Source organism: Alligator mississippiensis, chromosome 13 (genome assembly GCF_030867095.1).
Source record: "Alligator mississippiensis isolate rAllMis1 chromosome 13, rAllMis1, whole genome shotgun sequence".
Classification (NCBI taxonomy): Eukaryota; Metazoa; Chordata; order Crocodylia; family Alligatoridae; genus Alligator; species Alligator mississippiensis.
In genome coordinates this window covers 58,293,604-58,312,311 of record NC_081836.1, presented here as the reverse complement: position 1 = coordinate 58,312,311, position 18,708 = coordinate 58,293,604, and the positions used below count along the sequence as shown (strand labels likewise).

The following is an 18,708-nucleotide window of genomic DNA, read 5'->3' as shown; positions in this document are numbered from 1 at the left end:
CAGTGCTGAAGACAGGATAAAGTCAGACAGCGCATTCAGAGGGGTCTCATTAGCCTTAATTTCTCCATGCTTAAATCTCGGATAATCTCATCGGCACTTTCTGCCAGTCGCAAAGTGTCTCTGAAAGATCAATTCCTTGTTAGCGTTCACTTATCTAAGTATCCCTTTCCAAAGCTTCGCCTCAAGTCCAATGATACCAAAATCTTAATGTATCTTAGTTAATTATATTAATTTATAACCTCGTGTGTTGCAGATAAAGCAGATTATAGCAGATATCATTATATTGTGCATCAAAATGGGAGTAAAATTGCCATTTCAAACAATATTTCCATTGTCCTGACATTAGGAATGCATTAGGCCGTCACAGGACGCAATCTTTGTCCTTCCTAAATTAACATGTAGCCTTAGAAGTGCATCAGCTTAATGAATTTCCTCTGCCAGCTACATCACGGCCGTCTCGACAAATACAAACACTGCAGAATCCCAAACAATAATGACGAGATCTAATCTGGAAAGATGAAAATGAACCGGCAAAGCCAAGCTTGTCACTCAGCTGCGTGTCAGAGGAAGAGAAATAAAAGCTGCTTCTAATAAAAAACTACAGCCTGATTGTATCATCATTTCTTGCGTGCAGTAAGTGTAGGATCTTCAGCCCCGGACTGAGCAAATACCTTGCGGTATGCAAAGACCCACAAGCAGCAACTATCCAGACCTGTACTTCAGCGCGGTGTTTGTCTGCCCTGCCTGACAAAGATCCCTCGGCCTGCCTATTACTTCCCAAAGCGCCACGGCTGGCTTTTCCCCTTGGCAGCAAACCCACACTTCCAAAGAAAACTAAGCGCACACTGAATTAATACACGATATTTGAGAGAAGGCAAGAGGCTAGCTCGTGCGATAGGCATGGGGAGAGCTAGGATTTTTAAAAAGGGGTGCAGCACGTGGCGAGGGGCATCACCACGCAGGACACAAAACACTTTTCTCCAGTTAAAACTGAACTAGAAACTTTACTACCACGTGAGAAGCCCAGGGCTGTATGAGTCAGTTTAACACTGAAGCAAAAAACAAAGAGCACTTCATTGGAAGGCGTTAAAAACAATGCGCAGGGCTGTGAAATAGGAGCTTCATGACCAGGAGCAGCATGGCAGAACAGGGGTGAGCTTGGCTGGTGGAAAATCGAGACCATTAAAAAGAAGAGAGGGTCGTTAACACCTCTGGAGTGGAGGGTTTGCAAGGGATCAGGCAGGTGATAATAAGCCGTGGAGCGACTCCCTCAGCCCGGCCTGACTAGAAATGCTGCTGCGCCTGCCAGGCGGTTGATGTTAAATGCTGGGCGCAGCAGGGATCGCAGAGGGGTGCAAGCACACCAGTGCAACCCCCTGGGTCCACCCCTGCCAAAAGGCCATAAATAAGAAGCACATCCACGTCAGTAAGTGTGAGCATGCAACTGTCGTGCACCCCTTCCAGCCCCAAGCCTCGGTGGTTCTGCATTTCGCTTCCTTTCCATCTAACTGTTGCGATACGTCACTGCAGTCCGGCCGTACAGATGCACTGCTATTTTAAACAGATGTTGCACAGAGAAATGCACAAAAATCGTTAAGTGCACAGAGCCTAAATGTGCATGCTGGGGTCAAACGTGGTTCACAGAATGGTTTCATCACGGCATCGATCACGGATGCCGAGAGAGACGGAGCACGTGAGCAAGCGAGGGAGAATGAAACCACCCGCTTGCGGCACGCATCCTGGCCAGGCTTGCACAGCCAGCATCAAGAAGCTGAGCTCTGCTGACTGCGATGATCCTTGCTAACTTACACCACCTGGGGAATCAGGCCTCACAGGCGTGTGCAAAACCTTCAGCCCTGCAGTTGTGCAGCGGAGACCGAGTTAGGGTGGACAGCTTGGGCAACACCTGCCGTGACCTTCAGCGTACGGCTGCTCCGCAGAGAAAACCTCAGTGATGTATCGCATCTCTTGAACCTGAATGGGGCAAGTGGAGCGAATGCCTAGGACGGCACCGTTCCCCCACGCTCCTCCTTCCAACATTGGGTGGGGGAAAACTACCATGCAGGCAAACGCGGTTGAAGTGCCTGCCCCGAACGCACTCCCGCACTCAGCAAACTTCTGCACGGGTTGCGCTCCATAGTGCACACGGCGCTATGTGCCCCCAACGTGGTTTTGCATTAAAATGCAGCTAAACAAACTCACCGTGCAAAAGCCCGTCTCGGGATGACCTGCAGGCAGGCGGGCAGCCCAGGGGAGCAAGGGCAGGAGCGGGGCCGGCCCCAGGGTCTCCCCGGCCGCGCTGTATGCAGGCAGGAAGAGGGGAGAAGAGCGCTGCTCCGCTCCGGGACTTCTCCCAAGGAAGCAAAGCCCTTCGCTGAGGACCGCGTCAGGGGACCCTGCTGCAGCCTGCCCCCCCACCCCAGCCGTAAAGGCAGGGGCTGAGCATTCAGGAAAGTCCGCTCACCTCAAATTTCTGCCTGAGCTCCTCATTTCCTTCTTCTCCCTCGGGAGGAACCGGGACGTTGAAGTACTCCCCCTCCTCCTGGCTCAGCAGCTTAAACCTGGAAGGATACGGCAAAAGCAGCGCGTCACCACGGCACGTCTGGAGCTCACGTACCAGCTGGCCTTCATCTTTGGCTGGTTTTGTGCACGGTTCTCCCTGGCCCATGCCCATCTCCTAGCTTTATCAGAGCCTAAATGATCCCATTCAGGCACTCCCACCCCCCCACGCCCCCTCCAGATTGCCAGGTGTGCAGTCTTGGGGTGCTACCCCCGGGCTGGGGCAGTCGGCGCACCCCCAGCTCAACCTGAATACAGTCAGACCCTGCTTGCACCAACAAGTGGGTGCCCTGGTGCTGTGTTGCTCTAAAGAGGCTGTTGCTGGTATAGGGAGTGACATCTCTGTCCCTGGCACAGAAAACTTTCCCTGCGGGGAGTTGCTGGTAACAGGTTGTTGCTGCAAAGGAGCGTACGCACCAGGAGACACCGGAGCCTTCTCTACCTTAGGGGCTTGATCCAAAGCCCAGGGAAATCAATGCGAGTCTATTGATGTCAGCGGGCTCTGGAGCCAGCCTGGGCACCTCCCAAAATGTGCAAAATGCGCGGGATTGCGCCCCTTCCTCCCCACGGGTCCTACTGAGGGTGCTCATACACGTGACGACGGCATTGCAACAGGTCCATCCTGCAGCAAAGCCCAGCGTCTCATGAAAAGAAAGAGCGGGGAGGGAAGAAAACTTTAACTGGCAACGATCAGAAATCACAAGACGTCGCTCAGATCGCAGGCGTCTTGCGAAGCCTCGGCTCCGTCAATGAGCTCTCTTCCGCAGCCGCCAGAGAGGACCGGCGGTCGGCTGGACGTTATCTACAGAGGCCGGCGTCTTCCGCAGATGAACAAAGAGCTATTTGCATAACGCAGGGACGGGCTCTGCCTCCGAGCCGGCGTCCTCCGCTAACTGCCCTTGTTGAGATATGAAACAGGCCGCGGAGCCTTCCTCCGGGGCTCATCCCAGCCAAACGCCGCGGCCGGGAAAATGACTGAGATTGCCGCTGACGTGGTTGCGGGAAACCATTTCCAGCGCGCGTGAAAAAGAGGCGGCACCCTGCGCGGCGCCGCACCACGTGCATTTCTGCAGCTGACCGCGCATCCTGCAGGGATGCAAAAATCGGGTGTTTTCGGGACAGGAGCTATGTCTCCGGTGAAGGGGTGCGAAGCAGGGCAGGGAGCTGGGCTTTCCAGGGCCTGATCTCAGCTTGGCAGGCTCCGAATGGGCCTCCCCCGCGTCTTCTGTCACCAGTGCCCGCTCGACTCTCCCTGCCTAGGAGGGATGCTGCAGGGAGAGGCAGGCACGGAGTGATGTACGGGCATGTTGCTCTGGGGTAGGTCATTAGAAATAATAAAAATCACAGCTGTGTCCCAGGTGTCGACTACTCTGTTTGCAGAGCCGCCCTCCCCGGCGAAGCGGGAGCTACCGGTGGCCGCACGCCTTCCCCCGCAGAGCTGCCACACAGCTCCTCGAAGGAGAAGGTGGGGAATCCACGGAGGCTGTTTGCCTCACGCCATGTAAATTGATACCATGCGGTTCCTGGCTTGCGAGACGCATACAATACCGATTTTAAATTATAATCCTTCCCGTGGAAAGGTAACGTCGCTTTCAGGCATCGGTGGCTAAAAAAGGAAATTAAAATGGCATGTATCCTGCTGGGGAAGATAAAATGGAAATGAATAGGCCCCATTCAGCATGGGTTTTATGGACCCACTGTGTTCATCTTTCGTATGGTAACAAGTGACAGTAATTACATGCCTTGGACAGCGTTTCTTCTTTTTACTGAAAGAAACCCCTAATCATCATTTCTGCTAGGCCACATGCTGCCGAAGCACCAGCCGCAGACAGAAGTCATGCTTCTTCTCCAGGCTTGCTTAACTAGCTACTGATCTGGCTTTTCTTGGCATTTAAACTTTATGATCAACACAATGGCTCTTTTGGTACGTTAGTGGAGCTAAAAGACTGGAGTGAAAACGAGACGCCAGATGATGACTTCTGAGCTCCTGTGCAGCCGTGTAGCTCGACCTTTCACGGTAGCACGTGGGAAGAAACGTCGGGCCTCGAGACCGCGACTTGGACGCTGTGTGGGTCTCCCATAGGCACGTATGCAAGAGAAACCCCGGGCGCTCCAAAACAGCCAGACCCCGAACACGAAACGCAAGGTATAAAACACAACCCAAAAAGAGAGGGAATAAAAGTAATCCACACTGGGCATGCACACACACTTTGCTGATCTTCTAGCACCTCAGGTGTCTGATCCATGTTCCCGAAGTGAATTATTTGCACCAGTACGAGGCGAGGGGCAGCAACGCTGTATGAAAGAGGGACCTCTGGGTGCAAAATGACCCAGAGCCCTCCGGCGAGGTGCATCGGAAAGGCTTGGGCACTCTCCGCCGAGGGGAAGGCAGCCGGCCCTTTCCCTCCGGGAGAAAAGAGGCCACAAGAACCGGACCCTTACCATTCGTCCACGCCTGCTTTCTGCAGCTCAGAAATCCCGAAGGACAGAGAGCCCATGAAGTCATTTCTGCTGGTCAGGTCCCAGTCCCAAATCTCCACGGACAACCGTCTGTCTTTGTCCGATTCTTTCAGCTGGCTGGAAGAGAGAAACGAAAAAGGAGCGTTTCGGCGGTGGAAGTTATCTCCACGCTCCCACACGCTTCCCCTGTGCATTCGATAAATAAATGAATACGAAATGAAGTGACGGTCTTCAATGACAGTAGGGCTCTCTAATGTTTAATTTCCCCGAGAGCGTGCATTTCAGCTGGAGAATGTGAAGTTCTCTCATTGAAATGCAAGACTTTGATCAGGGCGCGGAGCAGAAGTCGGAGCGTTTCTGAGTCACATTTATGTAACTGCAAAAAAAGTTACTTCTCCATTGAATCAGCTTAATCTCTCTGAATAATTAAAGCACAGCAAATACATTCCCATTCGTTCTGGGGGCAAGAGGGGCTAGTTTACAAGATTAAAAATGCTCTGCGGTACTTACAATTTAAAGGTCTCATTCCACTCAGGATTCAGGGAGCACTTGATGGTTTTGGTCTTCTGTTTGCTTTCGCTTTTGGGGTCGGGGATTAGTTTAAGTTTCACATAGGGGTCTGATAAGCCATTAGGGTCCATAGGAACTAGGTTTTTAGCCTCTTTTACTAGGGATAAAGAAAAAAAGGGCAAGTAAGTTCAATGTGAGAAAGCACAAGAACATACACAGCTCCTCAGCTTCCTTGAAAGCGTTTCAGGGCATTCATGACTTGGTGGGATGAAACCGGTGATTGAAAACTGAATTATTGCAGACGGAGATTGCAATAGAAGAAACCCAGGCTTGTTAATGCAAAGAAAACACCGTGGGTAGCAGCCATTGCCAGACGCATTCAGGTCTGCAGACCACTCGCAAGCCTCTTTTTGCTCTCTGATAAGGTGGCCGCGTGGTGTGCTTTTGAGCCCCAGACCTATCCAAGCCCCTTTCATCTGACACCAGTCCCACAAGGGCTCTTGCCCAGTGTCCTGGTCTTTCTTGGGCTTCCCGGTTTGCGTTTCTGGGGCATTTTCTTTACCCCCACGCCCTGCTGCCCAACCAGTGACACGGCCCCTTAGCTGACTGGTGCTTTTGCTTCGGGGGTGCCGCACACCTCTGCTATTTGGAGGGGGAGGGAATTGCTGCTGTTTCACCTTCTTCATTTCACCAAGAAACACATTTTCCCCGAGTTTCCCCAAATGAATGGCAGCTCTTTCGCTCCCCCCACCCCCCAGATCACGAGGGTTTGATCCTATCGTAACGGGCATCGAACCTCCTCGTGCAGTTCTGTAAATCCCCGAGACAACAAGCCTGCATCTTTCTGTGCACGGGTGCCTTTACCAGCGCGCTGTAAAAACTCACGAAGACGAAGCAACAGATCTGCCCAGTCCTGCCAGCACACAGTTGAAAAAGAGAATAAGCATTGTAACAAAAGCCAAGTGAGTCTGGGCATCAGCGCGACTGTAAAATCTCAGATTAGGGAATGGATGAAAACTAGGGTTCACGAGCATTAGCACAAAGGATGCAGAATAGTGCAAAGAAGAGGGAGATCCGTGCACCGTCCTTTCCCCTGAAAGACGAGGGAAACGGCTAAGTGACCCCTGGGAAGAGCAAACTAGACATTAGAGCTGGCGCGTGGGACGGGAGCTGTCGACTTGCCCTAGCTTCTGCTGCAAAGCTCCCGACCGAGGACCCAGGATAAATGCACTGACTCAGGCTACGGGTGGGTTCAGTTCGGCCCAAGCCCAGAGATAACCAGGGAGATGGAGCATCTCTTTGGCTGCAGAGAGGGAGAGAAGTGATGGGAGCGGCGAGGATGTCAAGGCAAAGGTTCACACTATGTTGTTTTTAAATGAGATACAACCCCCACTAAGTGCAGCCCACCTGCTACCTGCCAAAGCTACCATGGAGCTGAGGATGGCAACCCAAGTAAAAGACAACAAGAAATTGTTTTTTAGATATATAGGGAGTAAAAGGAAGGCCCAGGGAGGAATAGGACCCCTGCTAAATGGGCAGAAACAATTGGTGACGGACGGGGGGACAAGGCTGAACTCCTCAACGAGTTCTTTGCCTCAGTGTTCCTAAGCGAGGGGCACGACAAGTCTCACTGGGGTTGTAGAGAGGCAGCAGCAAGGCGCCAGACTGCCATGCGTAGACCCTGAGGTGGTGCAGAGTCACTTGGAAGAACTGGATGCCTTTAAGTCTGCAGGCCCGGATGAGCTCCATCCGAGGGTGCTGAAGGCACTGGCCGACGTCATTGCAGAGCCACTGGCGGGAATATTCGAATGCTCGTGGCGCACGGGCCAAGTCCCGGAGGACTGGAAAAGGGCTAACATGGTCCCCATTTTCAAAAAGGGGAGGAAGGAGGACCCGGGCAACTATAGGCCGGTCAGTCTCACCTCCATCCTTGGTAAAGTATTTGAAAAAATTATCAAGGCTCACATTTGTGAGAGCCCGGCAGGACAAATTATGCTGAGGGGAAACCAGCACGGGTTTGTGGCGGGCAGATCGTGCCTGACCAATCTAGTCTCTTTCTATGACCAGGTTACGAAACGCCTGGACACAGGAGGAGGGGTGGATGTCGTATACTTAGACTTCAGGAAGGCCTTCGATACGGTATCCCACCCCATACTGGTGAACAAGTTAAGAGGCTGTGACTTGGATGACTGCACAGTCCGGTGGGTGGCGAATTGGCTAGAGGGTCGCACCCAGAGAGTCGTGGTGGATGGGTCGGTCTCGACCTGGAAGGGTGTGGGCAGTGGGGTCCCGCAGGGCTCGGTCCTTGGACCGATACTCTTTAATGTCTTCATCAGCGACTTGGACGTGGGAGTGAAGTGTACTCTGTCCAAGTTTGCAGATGACACAAAGCTATGGGGAGAAGTGGACACGCCAGAGGGCAGGGAACAGCTGCAGGCAGACCTGGGCAGGTTGGACAAGGGGGCAGAAAACAACAGGATGCAGTTCAACAAGGAGAAATGCAAAGTGCTGCACCTAGGGAGGAAAAATGTCCAGCACACCTACAGCCTAGGGAATGACCTGCTGGGTGGCACGGAAGTGGAAAGGGATCTTGGAGTCCTAGTGGACTCCAAGATGAACATGAGCTGGCAGTGTGACGAAGCCATCAGAAAAGCCAATGGCACTTTATCGTGCATCAGCAGATGCATGACAAATAGGTCCAGGGAGGTGATACTTCCCCTCTATCAGGCGTTGGTCAGACCGCAGTTGGAGTACTGCGTGCAATTCTGGGCGCCGCACTTCAAGAAGGATGCGGATAACCTGGAGAGGGTACAGCAAAGGGCAACTCGTATGGTTAAGGGCCTGCAGACCAAGCCCTACGAGGAGAGACTAGAGAAACTGGACCTTTTCAGCCTCCGCAAGAGAAGGTTGAGAGGCGACCTTGTGGCTGCCTATAAGCTCATCACGGGGGCACAGAAGGGAATTGGTGAGGATTTATTCACCAAGGCGCCCCCGGGGGTTACAAGAAACAATGGCCACAAGCTAGCAGAGAGCAGATTTAGACTGGACATTAGGAAGAACTTCTTCCCAGTTCGAGTGGCCAAGGTCTGGAACAGGCTCCCAAGGGAGGTGGTGCTCTCCCCTACCCTGGGGGTCTTCAAGAGGAGGTTAGACGAGTATCTAGCTGGGGTCATCTAGACCCAGCACGCTTTCCTGCTTATGCAGGGGTCGGACTTGATGATCTATTGAGGTCCCTTCCGACCCTAACATCTATGAATCTATGCTCCCTCCACCTGGCACCCAGGGAGGAAGAAAAGGGCAATGGTCCCACAAACGTCGCGGGTCGCCGTGGACGGCTGCATCCTGGGAGCTTGAAATCGGGGTAAGCAACAGCTGCGGAGGCAGAGAGCTGGCAGCAGGGAAGTCCTTTTGCCTTGGAAACCTCCCTCTGCAAACAAAGCAGCGTGCACATTAGTCTCAGGTAAGACAGCCCGGGGCAGCGCCAGGGCAGGGCAAAGCCCCACCTCTGGGACATGCGGGCAGCTTTTGGGGAGAACGTGCATGCAATGCATCACATTACCCCAACAAAAGGGCATTTCGTAATCATTTCTGGAACCGAGCCCTTTCCACGAGGTGCCGGATGCCGAGCGCGAAGGCACCCAGGTCTCCACCGTGCGGGGCGAGCACGGGATAAAGATCATTTTTACAGAATTCACGGCGAATTAATCGGTGGAGAGAAAGCAGGGCGGGGGGGAAAGGGGAGATGTGCGGCTTGCCTAAAGGGCTTGTAATTGGATTGCAGCGCTGGCAAATACAATAAAATTAGAATGATATAAATCTGCTCCCCCGACTGTGCACGGGCAGGAAGGTCGCGCTTGCTCTCCAGCTGCAGGGAGAAAGAGGAGCGGGGGAAGAGAGACGTCCTGCCGCGTGGACGTGCTCGGGGTGACGGGCACGGCCGAGAAGGGCAGGTGCAACTACCGCTCCCGGCAGAGATGACACCGGGGCTGACCGGGGCGAGGGACACCAACGAGATGGTTCGATCGCTCCCCAACTGACCCAGTGTCCTTTCCTGGGGGGCTGAGCAGACAGTAAGAAGACTGTCACGGTCACACCCCGCAGCGGGACCCCAAGCCCCCCAGAGCACGCTATGAGTTTACAAAGGGGGGGATGCTTCCAACCCTGCCGTCTCGCGCCGTCCCCCTGAAGCATGGCCCAATTTCCGGCTCCGTGGAATAAAACTCGTCGCCACCAATCAAATCTGCATTTATAAACCAGCTCATTTATCAAACCCGACACCTCCGACAGCAGCCAGCGAGGCAGGGCTGCGCGGCAAGAGCGTGCCGTCCAATTCAAGGCACCTGGGCAGCGTCATTGATTTTGCAGCTCTATACGCTCCTCCGGCTCCAGAGACAGCCAAGGGCTGAGGAGCAGAAACCTCCCGCACTGCACACCTTTGACAGAGGGGAGAGAAATGACTTCATCACCAGCAGCGCCGAGAAGTGCGCGTAGCGTGCCAGGGCCAGCGAAAGGGTTTGCTCGTCACCGCCAGACTGAAGCGTTCGCAGCACCCGGGACCGAGACCATCAGCGGGGGACATCTACAAGCTGCTTTTTGCACCGGAGCATTCGCATTGACATAGCTGTTTTCGATTAGGGGGAAGGCAGGGCGGTGGGCACTTGTGAGGACTCTCAGCAAACGCCGCTAGCAGCAACTGCCTGGTTTATTAAAAGATCCTAAGTGAAACTCTTCCCAGGCGGTCAGCCTGCCCGCTGCTAGCTTGGGACATGGAGAAGCCCATCACGGGTGCAAGCAATGCTAGCACTTGGTCCTGCTGATACACCCGTCGGTGAAGGAGGCGGCACAGCACGGGTAAGGGCATGACCCTCAGTCGTGCTCTCCCTGCAGCGTGGGGGAATACTCAAAACCACACTAGGACTCCCCTTCCTGAGCGGGTCTGCACGGGGCCCGGCGCGGGACTACGAGCATTCGCTCGCACGCTGGCTCGGCTCCGCTGCATCGTGCTTGGTGACGATGGCACCGACCCTGTGCAGCCTCAGACACTTTCACTCCACTTCATATCATGGACCCAACAGTGAGGGTTGGGAGGGAGCTCAGGAGGTCACATCTAGTGCAACCCCCTGCTCCAAGCAGGACCGGCCCCAATTACATCACCCCAGACAAGGCTTTATCTACCAGGGTCTTCAAAACCTCCGAGGATGGAGACCCCACCACCTCTCTGGGGAACCTGGTCCAGTGCTTCACCACCCTCCTAGTGAGAAAGTTTCTCCTAATATCCAACCTCAGCTTCCCTTGCTGCAGCTTGAGCCCATTGCTCCTGGTCCTGCCATCTGCCCCCACTGAGACCAGCCCAGCTCCATCCTCTTTGCAGCCCCCCTGCAGGGAGGTGAAGGCTGCTATTCAATCCCCCTCGGTCTTCTCTTCTGCAGACTCAATCAGCCCAGTTCCCTCAGCCTCTCCTCACCAGTCCTGTCCCCCAACCCCTGAAACATTTCCATTGCCCTCCGCTGGACTCTGTCCAATGTGTCCACATCCTTTCTGCAGTGGGGCCCACAGCTGGACACAGGACTCCAGATGTGACCACACTAGCATTGAACAGAGGGGAAGAATCACTGCCCTTGATCTGCTGACAAGGCTCCTACCAATGCAGCCCAGGATGCTGTTAGCCTTCTTGGCACCAAGGGCACACTGCCGGCCCCGATCCATCTTACTGTCCCGTCTCCCCAGGTCCCTTTCTGCAGAGCTGCTGCCCAGCCCGCCACCCCCAGCCTGCACTGGTGCATGTGATTGCTTGGTCCAAAGTGCAGGACTTTGCACTTGTCCTGGCTGAACCTCAACACTTCTTGAGTACCGCCCGCCCAGCCAGCACCCCACACCAAATGCACCTGGGAGCCAGATGGACGGTGTCGATGGGATACTCCCAAATACCCAGGCAGGCAGCTCTCTTCATTAAGTCCTGCTATCGGCCAACCGGGCATTTCAGCGCTTGGCTCTTTCGTGCTATTTCCAATGGCTTCGTCTGGGGGAAGTGCAGGGAGAGGACGGGAAAGGGCCTTAAAGCCATGCTGGCAAAATGCAAAACCCTGTGTCCTCTCCAAGGGCCCTTCCAGGCGCTGGCAAAGAGGGAGGCTTCTTCAGGTCCCCTGTATGCTCTGCAAATAATTGGCTCAGCAGGGAGGGGGGGCAGTTAATGATCTGATCCAAGCTGCTTGTGGGCTGTGGGTTGCATCCTGCAAAGGCTCTTTTAACTCCAGTGGCTGCGAGCCCCGGGGCAGCACTGGCCACGCTGCCCAGGCCGGACCTCAAAAAGCCACCAGGCCTCAACAGCAGGTGCAGAAGAGCTCAGGCAATGGCGTGCAACCTCAGGGAGCACGTCCACGGGACAGACGGGAACGCCGACGCGGCCTTCTGCAGCGCCGACCCACCCGGGATCGAAACCGCACAAAGGGAGCGACGGTGGCCAGCCGCTCCCTGCGACACCAGCAACGTGCCCTTTATGCTTTCATGTGCCATTGAGTAAATTAATCACTTTTTTTTTTAAAGCCAAGACCTAAATACCAGCTCCCTGCTTCAGGAGATACGCAGTTACTCCTCAGTGGCTTAATTTGGACTCTCCGTCAAAACCCGTCTCTAGAAAGCTGTGTAGCATCCAAGCAGAAAGGGCTGGAGCCCTTGCAATCTGCTGTGTGAAATCTCTAAGTAATGAGTTTAATTTCCAAGGCCCCTGCAAAGGCTTCGCACCACTACAATGGGACTGATTTCCTCCTCCCGCCCCTTATCTGGGGAGAAGAATACATATTTTCTCATCGCTGTGATGGGCTTTTATCTGCTCCTTTTTGATAGAAAAAGCCTATCTTCATAACCACATGGTGGAATTGTGAAATACAAAATGTACTGAAAGGAGAGAAAGCCCCAGCCGCGAGCACCCGCCCCATCACCAAAGCAGACCAAAAGCAGTTGTGACGCCATTTATAAATTAATACAAGTAATTGCTAAGTGCCAGTTGTGAGAGTGACAAAGCAGTTTGTATTAAAAGCATATGACTACCCACCCGTGCTGCCGTGCATTGGTGAGGACCTCTCCCCCAAAGGCCGGTGCCTTTAGCTTGATTTAGTTCTTAACTCCTGCGCTCGTTGGATCAAATCCTCGAGATCATCTGCCTGGTTTTGCTACGTATGTGTGTGTGTGCACACGTCCCCCCTCCAACGCGTGCTGCTTAACACCTCCACACACCCGCCCTTGCTTCTGACCCCAACTCCTCCGTTATTAGATAATTAGACTGGGGTCTATTAATAAATAATGCCAATTAAGGTGCATATCAAAATTAAAACTAAGAGAATGAAATGTCTCCCCAGACAGGATGCCCAGTGCTCTTTCTTCCAGCTGGGATTGTCATTTTCTTTTCTAAATTAGCTTGGATTATAGCAAAGCATCTTTGGGTCTCATGCCCCTGGCCACAGGCTCGCTGATTTTGGGGGAAGATGCTGTAGGTGCCCCCGTCTTTAGCACCGAGATCCAGCGACTGCTCTCCACCAACGATGCCCCTCCGAGTCCTTGGAGTCACAGTCGCTCCTGGACTCTGGACAGCGCATTTATGGGAACGGTCCCCAAACAACGCAGTTCATCTAAGGTTGTGCAGATCCCCGATTCCTGCAATGCAGACATCACCAGTTCCAGTTGCCGATCTCACTGGGGTTTGCTGGACATGGAAACCGCCCCAGGCAGCTGCACCAGGACAGCAAAACCACCCTTTCCCAGTGCTTCTGGATGCACCGGCCCTTGGGGGTGAGCTGCTAGCCCCGCCGTCCTCCCCACGCCAGGGCCTGCCCGGTGCAGCCGGCTCTTCTCCTGACCTGAGCAAGGGGCATAAAAGCCATCCTGGGCTCAGCAGCTGGGGAAGATGAACGGAGAGAGCTCAGCACTGGCTGCTGCACAGAAGAGATTTCCATGAAGCTCAATCTACAATAGGATGTAGAGAAATTCGGGGATTGCTCAGATTTCCTAGAGGTGCTTCTGCTGCTGTGGCCCGTCTAGCGCTGCACCATCAACGCCAACCGGCCTAACGCACTGCAAAACATCATGTAACAGGTGCAAGAAACTCCTGACCCTTGGGGTCCATCCATTTTTGTCCTGAAGCATGAAATCAGGGCACTGCGCATCTCAGCAGGCCTCACTAGATGTGCTGGTATTGAGGGAAAAGTTATCCAGCCACCAAACGCAAAACCTGCATCCTGCCCCTCCTTGCAACTGAAGTCGCTTCCTAATTTTCCAAGTGCAAATGGGCAAGTCCGCTGATGAAAACAAATTCTTCAACATCTCACACGCTGCGCCGGAGCGGGACATGATACATAAGCTGGGCGAACTGGCCTAACGGCAGAAAAGACATGATTTATTCCAGCGATTTAAGGATTTTCTTCTAATGTTAAATTAAATTACAGAATATTCCTACTTCTCTCACCTTGTAATAGCTGCATGCATCTTCAGGCAAAAGCACTATCGCTGCAGATGGTCACCAGGAGGAATATTAGAGTCATATTTAAGGCAGTCAGATTAAAATTCATTTAGGTTCCCCAGCTGACACTTGCTTGGAAAACATGCCTTGGGTTCAATGCTCCAGTTCAGGAAGACGCGTCCATGCGTCTCAAACCTCCCGGGCTTTCCTGGGACCCAGTGCAGGCCTCCGGGCGTTCCCCTGAAGCCTGCTCCAACCGGGCAGGAAAGGGGAGCTCAGTCCCAGCAACGCCAGGATGTGTCAGAGCTAGAGACGGCAGAGAGGCAAAACCATCTGGCCGGAGAGCTGAAAAGTAACCTAAGTGCCAAAGCCAAACATTTCAAATGGAAAAATCAACGTGCTGCATTTGGAGCCCATCCGAGGGAGACGCTGGGATCTCCTTGAGAAAAAGCTTGTGACCAAAACGATTTGGTGACTTCGATGCACATTTGCAAAATGTTTCAGCTGACCCCCATCTGCATCTTCCGGTGACATGTTTTGCCCGGCTCCGAGCACGGCGCCATCCTGCTCCCGGGGCTGAGTTCTGGCTTGGGCAGGAAGGGCTCATTCCCAAACCCCATCCCCGCCTGCAAGTCCGATGTCACGTACCAGCCCCGACTGCAGCATCCCAGCCAAGGCTTTGTCTACCTGGGTCTCAAACACCTCCAAGGATGGAGACTGCATCACCTCTCTGGGAAGCCTGCTCCAGTGCTTCACCCCCCTCCTAGGGAGAAAGTTTTTCCCAATATCCAACTTAAACCTCCCTTGCTACAACTGCTCCCTGGCCTGTCGTCTGCCCCCACCGAGACCAGTCCAGCTCCATCCTCTTTGCAGCCCCCCGGCAGGGAGGTGAAGGCTGCTATTCAATCCCCCTCGGTCGTCTCTTCCGCAGCCCAGTTCCTTCAGCCTCTCCTCACCGGTCCTGTCCCCCAGGCCCCCACCATTTTCATTGTCCTCTGCTGGACTCTCTGCAATGTGTCCACATCCTTTCTGTAGTGGGGGGCCACAGCTGGACACGGGACGCTGCAAGGAGACAGCGAGCTGTTCCCAAGTCCCCCAGGGCCAGGGCCAGGGCCAGGGCCAGGGCCAGGGCAGGTGGGGCTGGCTGGATGACATTTGGCCAATTCATTCCACAACATTTACAACGAACTATTCGGGCAACCTCTTTTAATCGCTCAACCGACCGGCCTGGCAGGCACTGGCATGGGAGCAGGCACTTGCCTCCCTCAGCGAAGTCTGGCGAGAAAACACCGGGCGTGGGGGAAAATGCAACCCGGGTGCAAGAGGGGAGACGGAGTCCAGAGCTCCCGAGTCCTCCGCCCAGCGACACAGGCCAGCTTCTTCCCCACGTGCCCCGACCAGGCGCAGTCGCTGCAAAGCCCTCTGCAAGGAGCCAGCGCGCCCGAGGGCACGTGTCCCTCCACGAAGCATGCCAGCGCGTCGGCTCTCGCCCTTCCCGATTCTGCAGCTCACCTCCAGCGCTCTGCTCCGTGCGGCCCCCCAACCCAGCGTCCTCCCCCTCCCTCCTGGACCCCTTGAGCCGTGACACGGGTGCACTGAAAGCAACCGCGTGTGGGCAGGGGTCCAGCCCGCAAGCGCACAGACGGGCTCCTCCAAACACCCGTTCCAGGGGCAGGAGACCAGAGGGTCCGGGGGGGAAGGAGCCATGGGTTTGGTCCCCATCTCCCTCTGAGCGAGATGTCACACCCGGGCGCCTTGACCCCTTTCATTCCCACCCTGCACAGCAATGTATTTGCACAGGCTTACGCCATGGGAGAAGTGCAGGACTCATTACGGTCACCTCGTCCCAGCCCGGTGGCTGTTAATTAATGCGCTTCCAGCTCGTTTATCTAATCACAGCGTAATTGGTTTCAGTTTCAGTCAATGTTTTACTTCATCAGCTTGGTAAATAGCAAGGACCGAGTCCTGCCACACATGGGAGCGCCACGGGCACAGATGGGGAGGGCTCCCCCCGCCTCGGCGCTGTGGGTGCTCACGGACGCTCGGCCCCGGTGACCTTGCTGGGGCCAGGAGGTCTGTCCGCAGGGCTGGGGACAAGCCAGCCCTTCCTTGCAAGCTCCACCGCGCTCCCGCCGAAGGGGGCCGGTACGGGCCCCTGCCCCGGGGAGCTGCAGACGCATGCACTTCTAGCACGGAGCATCTCCAAGGGGCCAGACCCTGCAGAGCTGGGACACCCCAGCACCCCACCCCTCCCTGTCCCACCCTCACTAATTCAACTGAGATCCTTAAAGGGCAGAAGAGCCCTTTAACCCTAACCCTAACCCACTGCTCCCCTGGACAACGAGATGCTCCTGGAGCCGCTCTGCCCCTGCTCAGGGGTGCACGATTTCTGTAGGATTTGCTCCAAAAGGGCAACAGGCACAAAGCTGTCCACAAGTGTCAAGGCAGCAAAGGCCTTGCTGATTTATGAGATGTTCCCTTTGCTCAATACACCGGTTGGGAGAGGTTGGCCCCGACACCCTGCATCTTCCAGGGCCCATCGGGGCTGCCACGTCTCCCGGCACGGCGCAGAGACCACCCGGCCTGCAAGCATCCCCCGGGAGAAAGGCGATGTCAGGCGACCTGGATGCAACGCCGTGCCGAAGAGACTCGTGCGGCGGGGAAACGCGGTTCAGACGGAGTCAGCAGCACCGAGCCAGGGTGGGAGAGGCAGCACACCAGGAGAGCCCTTCACATTAATAGTCTGAGGCAGACTTTCCCTGATAAAGCTACGTGGGACGTACTGTCTCATCGCCGCGAAAGGCAGGAGCTGAGAAGCGATGCATTTAATAGACCTCAATGACTTGACTTCATATTCTCTCGTTCCTCCATCCCGCCAACAGAAGCGTGCGCCGCTCTTCAGACAGCAGGCCCCGAAACGTCGGCATTGGGAAGCCGCCACATTATGGAAGCACAAATGTGCAACACCTTAATGACATTTTAATTTGCTACAATTTCCCACTTTATTCAGCAAAGTCTTTTCCCTCTAATAAGATACTTGATCAAAGTCCACCTCAGAACACAGCCTGCAAAAATACATTTGCTCTGGTCCGACATTAGCCAAATTGCACCCTGTCACACTCCATCACTCCTGCCTCTCGCTCGAGGCCATACGTGTAAATATACACAGCACCATCTACTTAGCGGGATCTTTTGACACCACATTTACTTCTGCACCAGCTAAGGCATGGCGCGCTGCGAGCCGGGATCAAGCACAACCACCATCGACTTGGGCGTCAGAATAAACCACATCTTAAAAGCCCCGATTTGGTCCATTGGAGAGCCGCGTTACTTATCTCAGCGCCCAAGACCAGCGGTACCAGCCCCCTACCCCCTTCTAGATGACCGGGGACCGTCCCCAAGCAGTCAAGTACATGGCCAGACCCAAGTGGCTGGGCCGTATTTTGGGTGGAGGGAGTAATACATACAAAGCAGCGAGTGGTATTTTAATGGGATTTCTATGGGGGGGCAAGAGAGGAAGCGACCTTGTTTGATGTCAAGCCCGCCAGAGAGCCGCCCTGGGCTTAGGAAGCAGCAGCGTGACCTAGCCTTTCTCCTTTCCGGCTGCCCCCCCATCCAATCCACAAGCATGATTCATGTTTATGGGCTTCGCCATGCAGCTTGCAACGATCGTTTTAGAAGATGACGTTTGCTCGATTTGCCTGATTAAGGAAGAACATCCCGGAGCTCCTGATGCAAGAGGGCGAGCAGGAGCTGTGTCCCGGCTGCGTTCCCCTGCAGCTGACCTGCACAGGACCCGGGCCCTGCTTTTGGATGACCCTCAGAGAGGGGCTCCGAGCCTGCCCCGTGCCAAGGGCTCCGGTGCTCCACCGCTGTGCAAAGAGCACGGAGATTTTGGGAGGAAACCGATAATCCTCAAGCATCTTGTATAAAACCCTCAGACCCTCCAAAACGTCCGTCTTCCCCCTCCACTGTGGCCTTGCTCCCTGCTCCGCTCAGACGCCGCCTTTCCCACGGCACCGCCATTCAGAAACAGCCATTGATTGATGCATGCAACCCTGCTATTAGCTTAAACAGCGAGTTTTTAAGTGCTGGGAGCTCCAGAAAGCCCTGTGCTTCGTAGCGGCACGTGCCACGGCGGGCACCGCGGCTAATAAGGCTTCGATTGCCGTGTGCCGAGCCCACCGCTGGGTGTGCCCATTACACAATTACAGCCCGGGGCTCGGGGCGGAAGGGGCTGTAACGGAGCCCCTCTCCTCGCACAAAGGAGCAATTAGCGCCGGCCTGCCCTGCTGGGGCGGTTAAGAGGGGAGGGGAGGCAGCTCGACGGGTTCCTGCTGCTGCTTTGCTAACGGCGGAAGCGAACGTCAGCGCTGCTGTCGGGGCTGCTCCCTGCATCCTCGCTTGGACAGCTCTGCCGGCACCAAGGGGCCAAAGCTTTGCACTGGAAAACAGCGGCCTGCCCTCGAATTACCATCAGCTGCGTGCGGCCACCCCCGGACACAGGCCACTAGCTGGCCGCAGGACGGCTCGGGGCCACGCGGGAGGAAGGTGCCCCCAGGCAGACTAAATGCAGCCACAACTCATACCTCCCTGAGCCCGGTGGTCACTATAGGGCCCCGGGGTGCGACCCAAAGCCTGGCGGGTCCATAATGCGTGCGCCGTGTTGGCGGGATGAAATCAGGGTTGAATTTGAGATGGTAAATGCAAACACCTCCCGACACCTG

The 18,708-nt window shown here is 54.9% G+C and overlaps 1 protein-coding gene across 2 annotated transcripts in view; it reads right to left on the bottom strand.

Annotated features, from left to right (window-relative positions):
* The window catches only part of PRKCB (protein kinase C beta), a 168,455-nt gene that overhangs the window by 51,974 nt on the left and 97,773 nt on the right, over window positions 1-18,708 (bottom strand). For both annotated transcript variants that reach the window (XM_006268410.4, XM_006268409.4), the window contains exons 6-8: window positions 5,530-5,686; window positions 5,002-5,136; window positions 2,465-2,561 (exon numbers count right to left, since the gene is read on the bottom strand). In XM_006268410.4, the coding sequence (XP_006268472.2) occupies window positions 2,465-2,561; window positions 5,002-5,136; window positions 5,530-5,686 (389 nt within the window). The remainder of the gene's footprint in view (window positions 1-2,464; window positions 2,562-5,001; window positions 5,137-5,529; window positions 5,687-18,708) is intronic.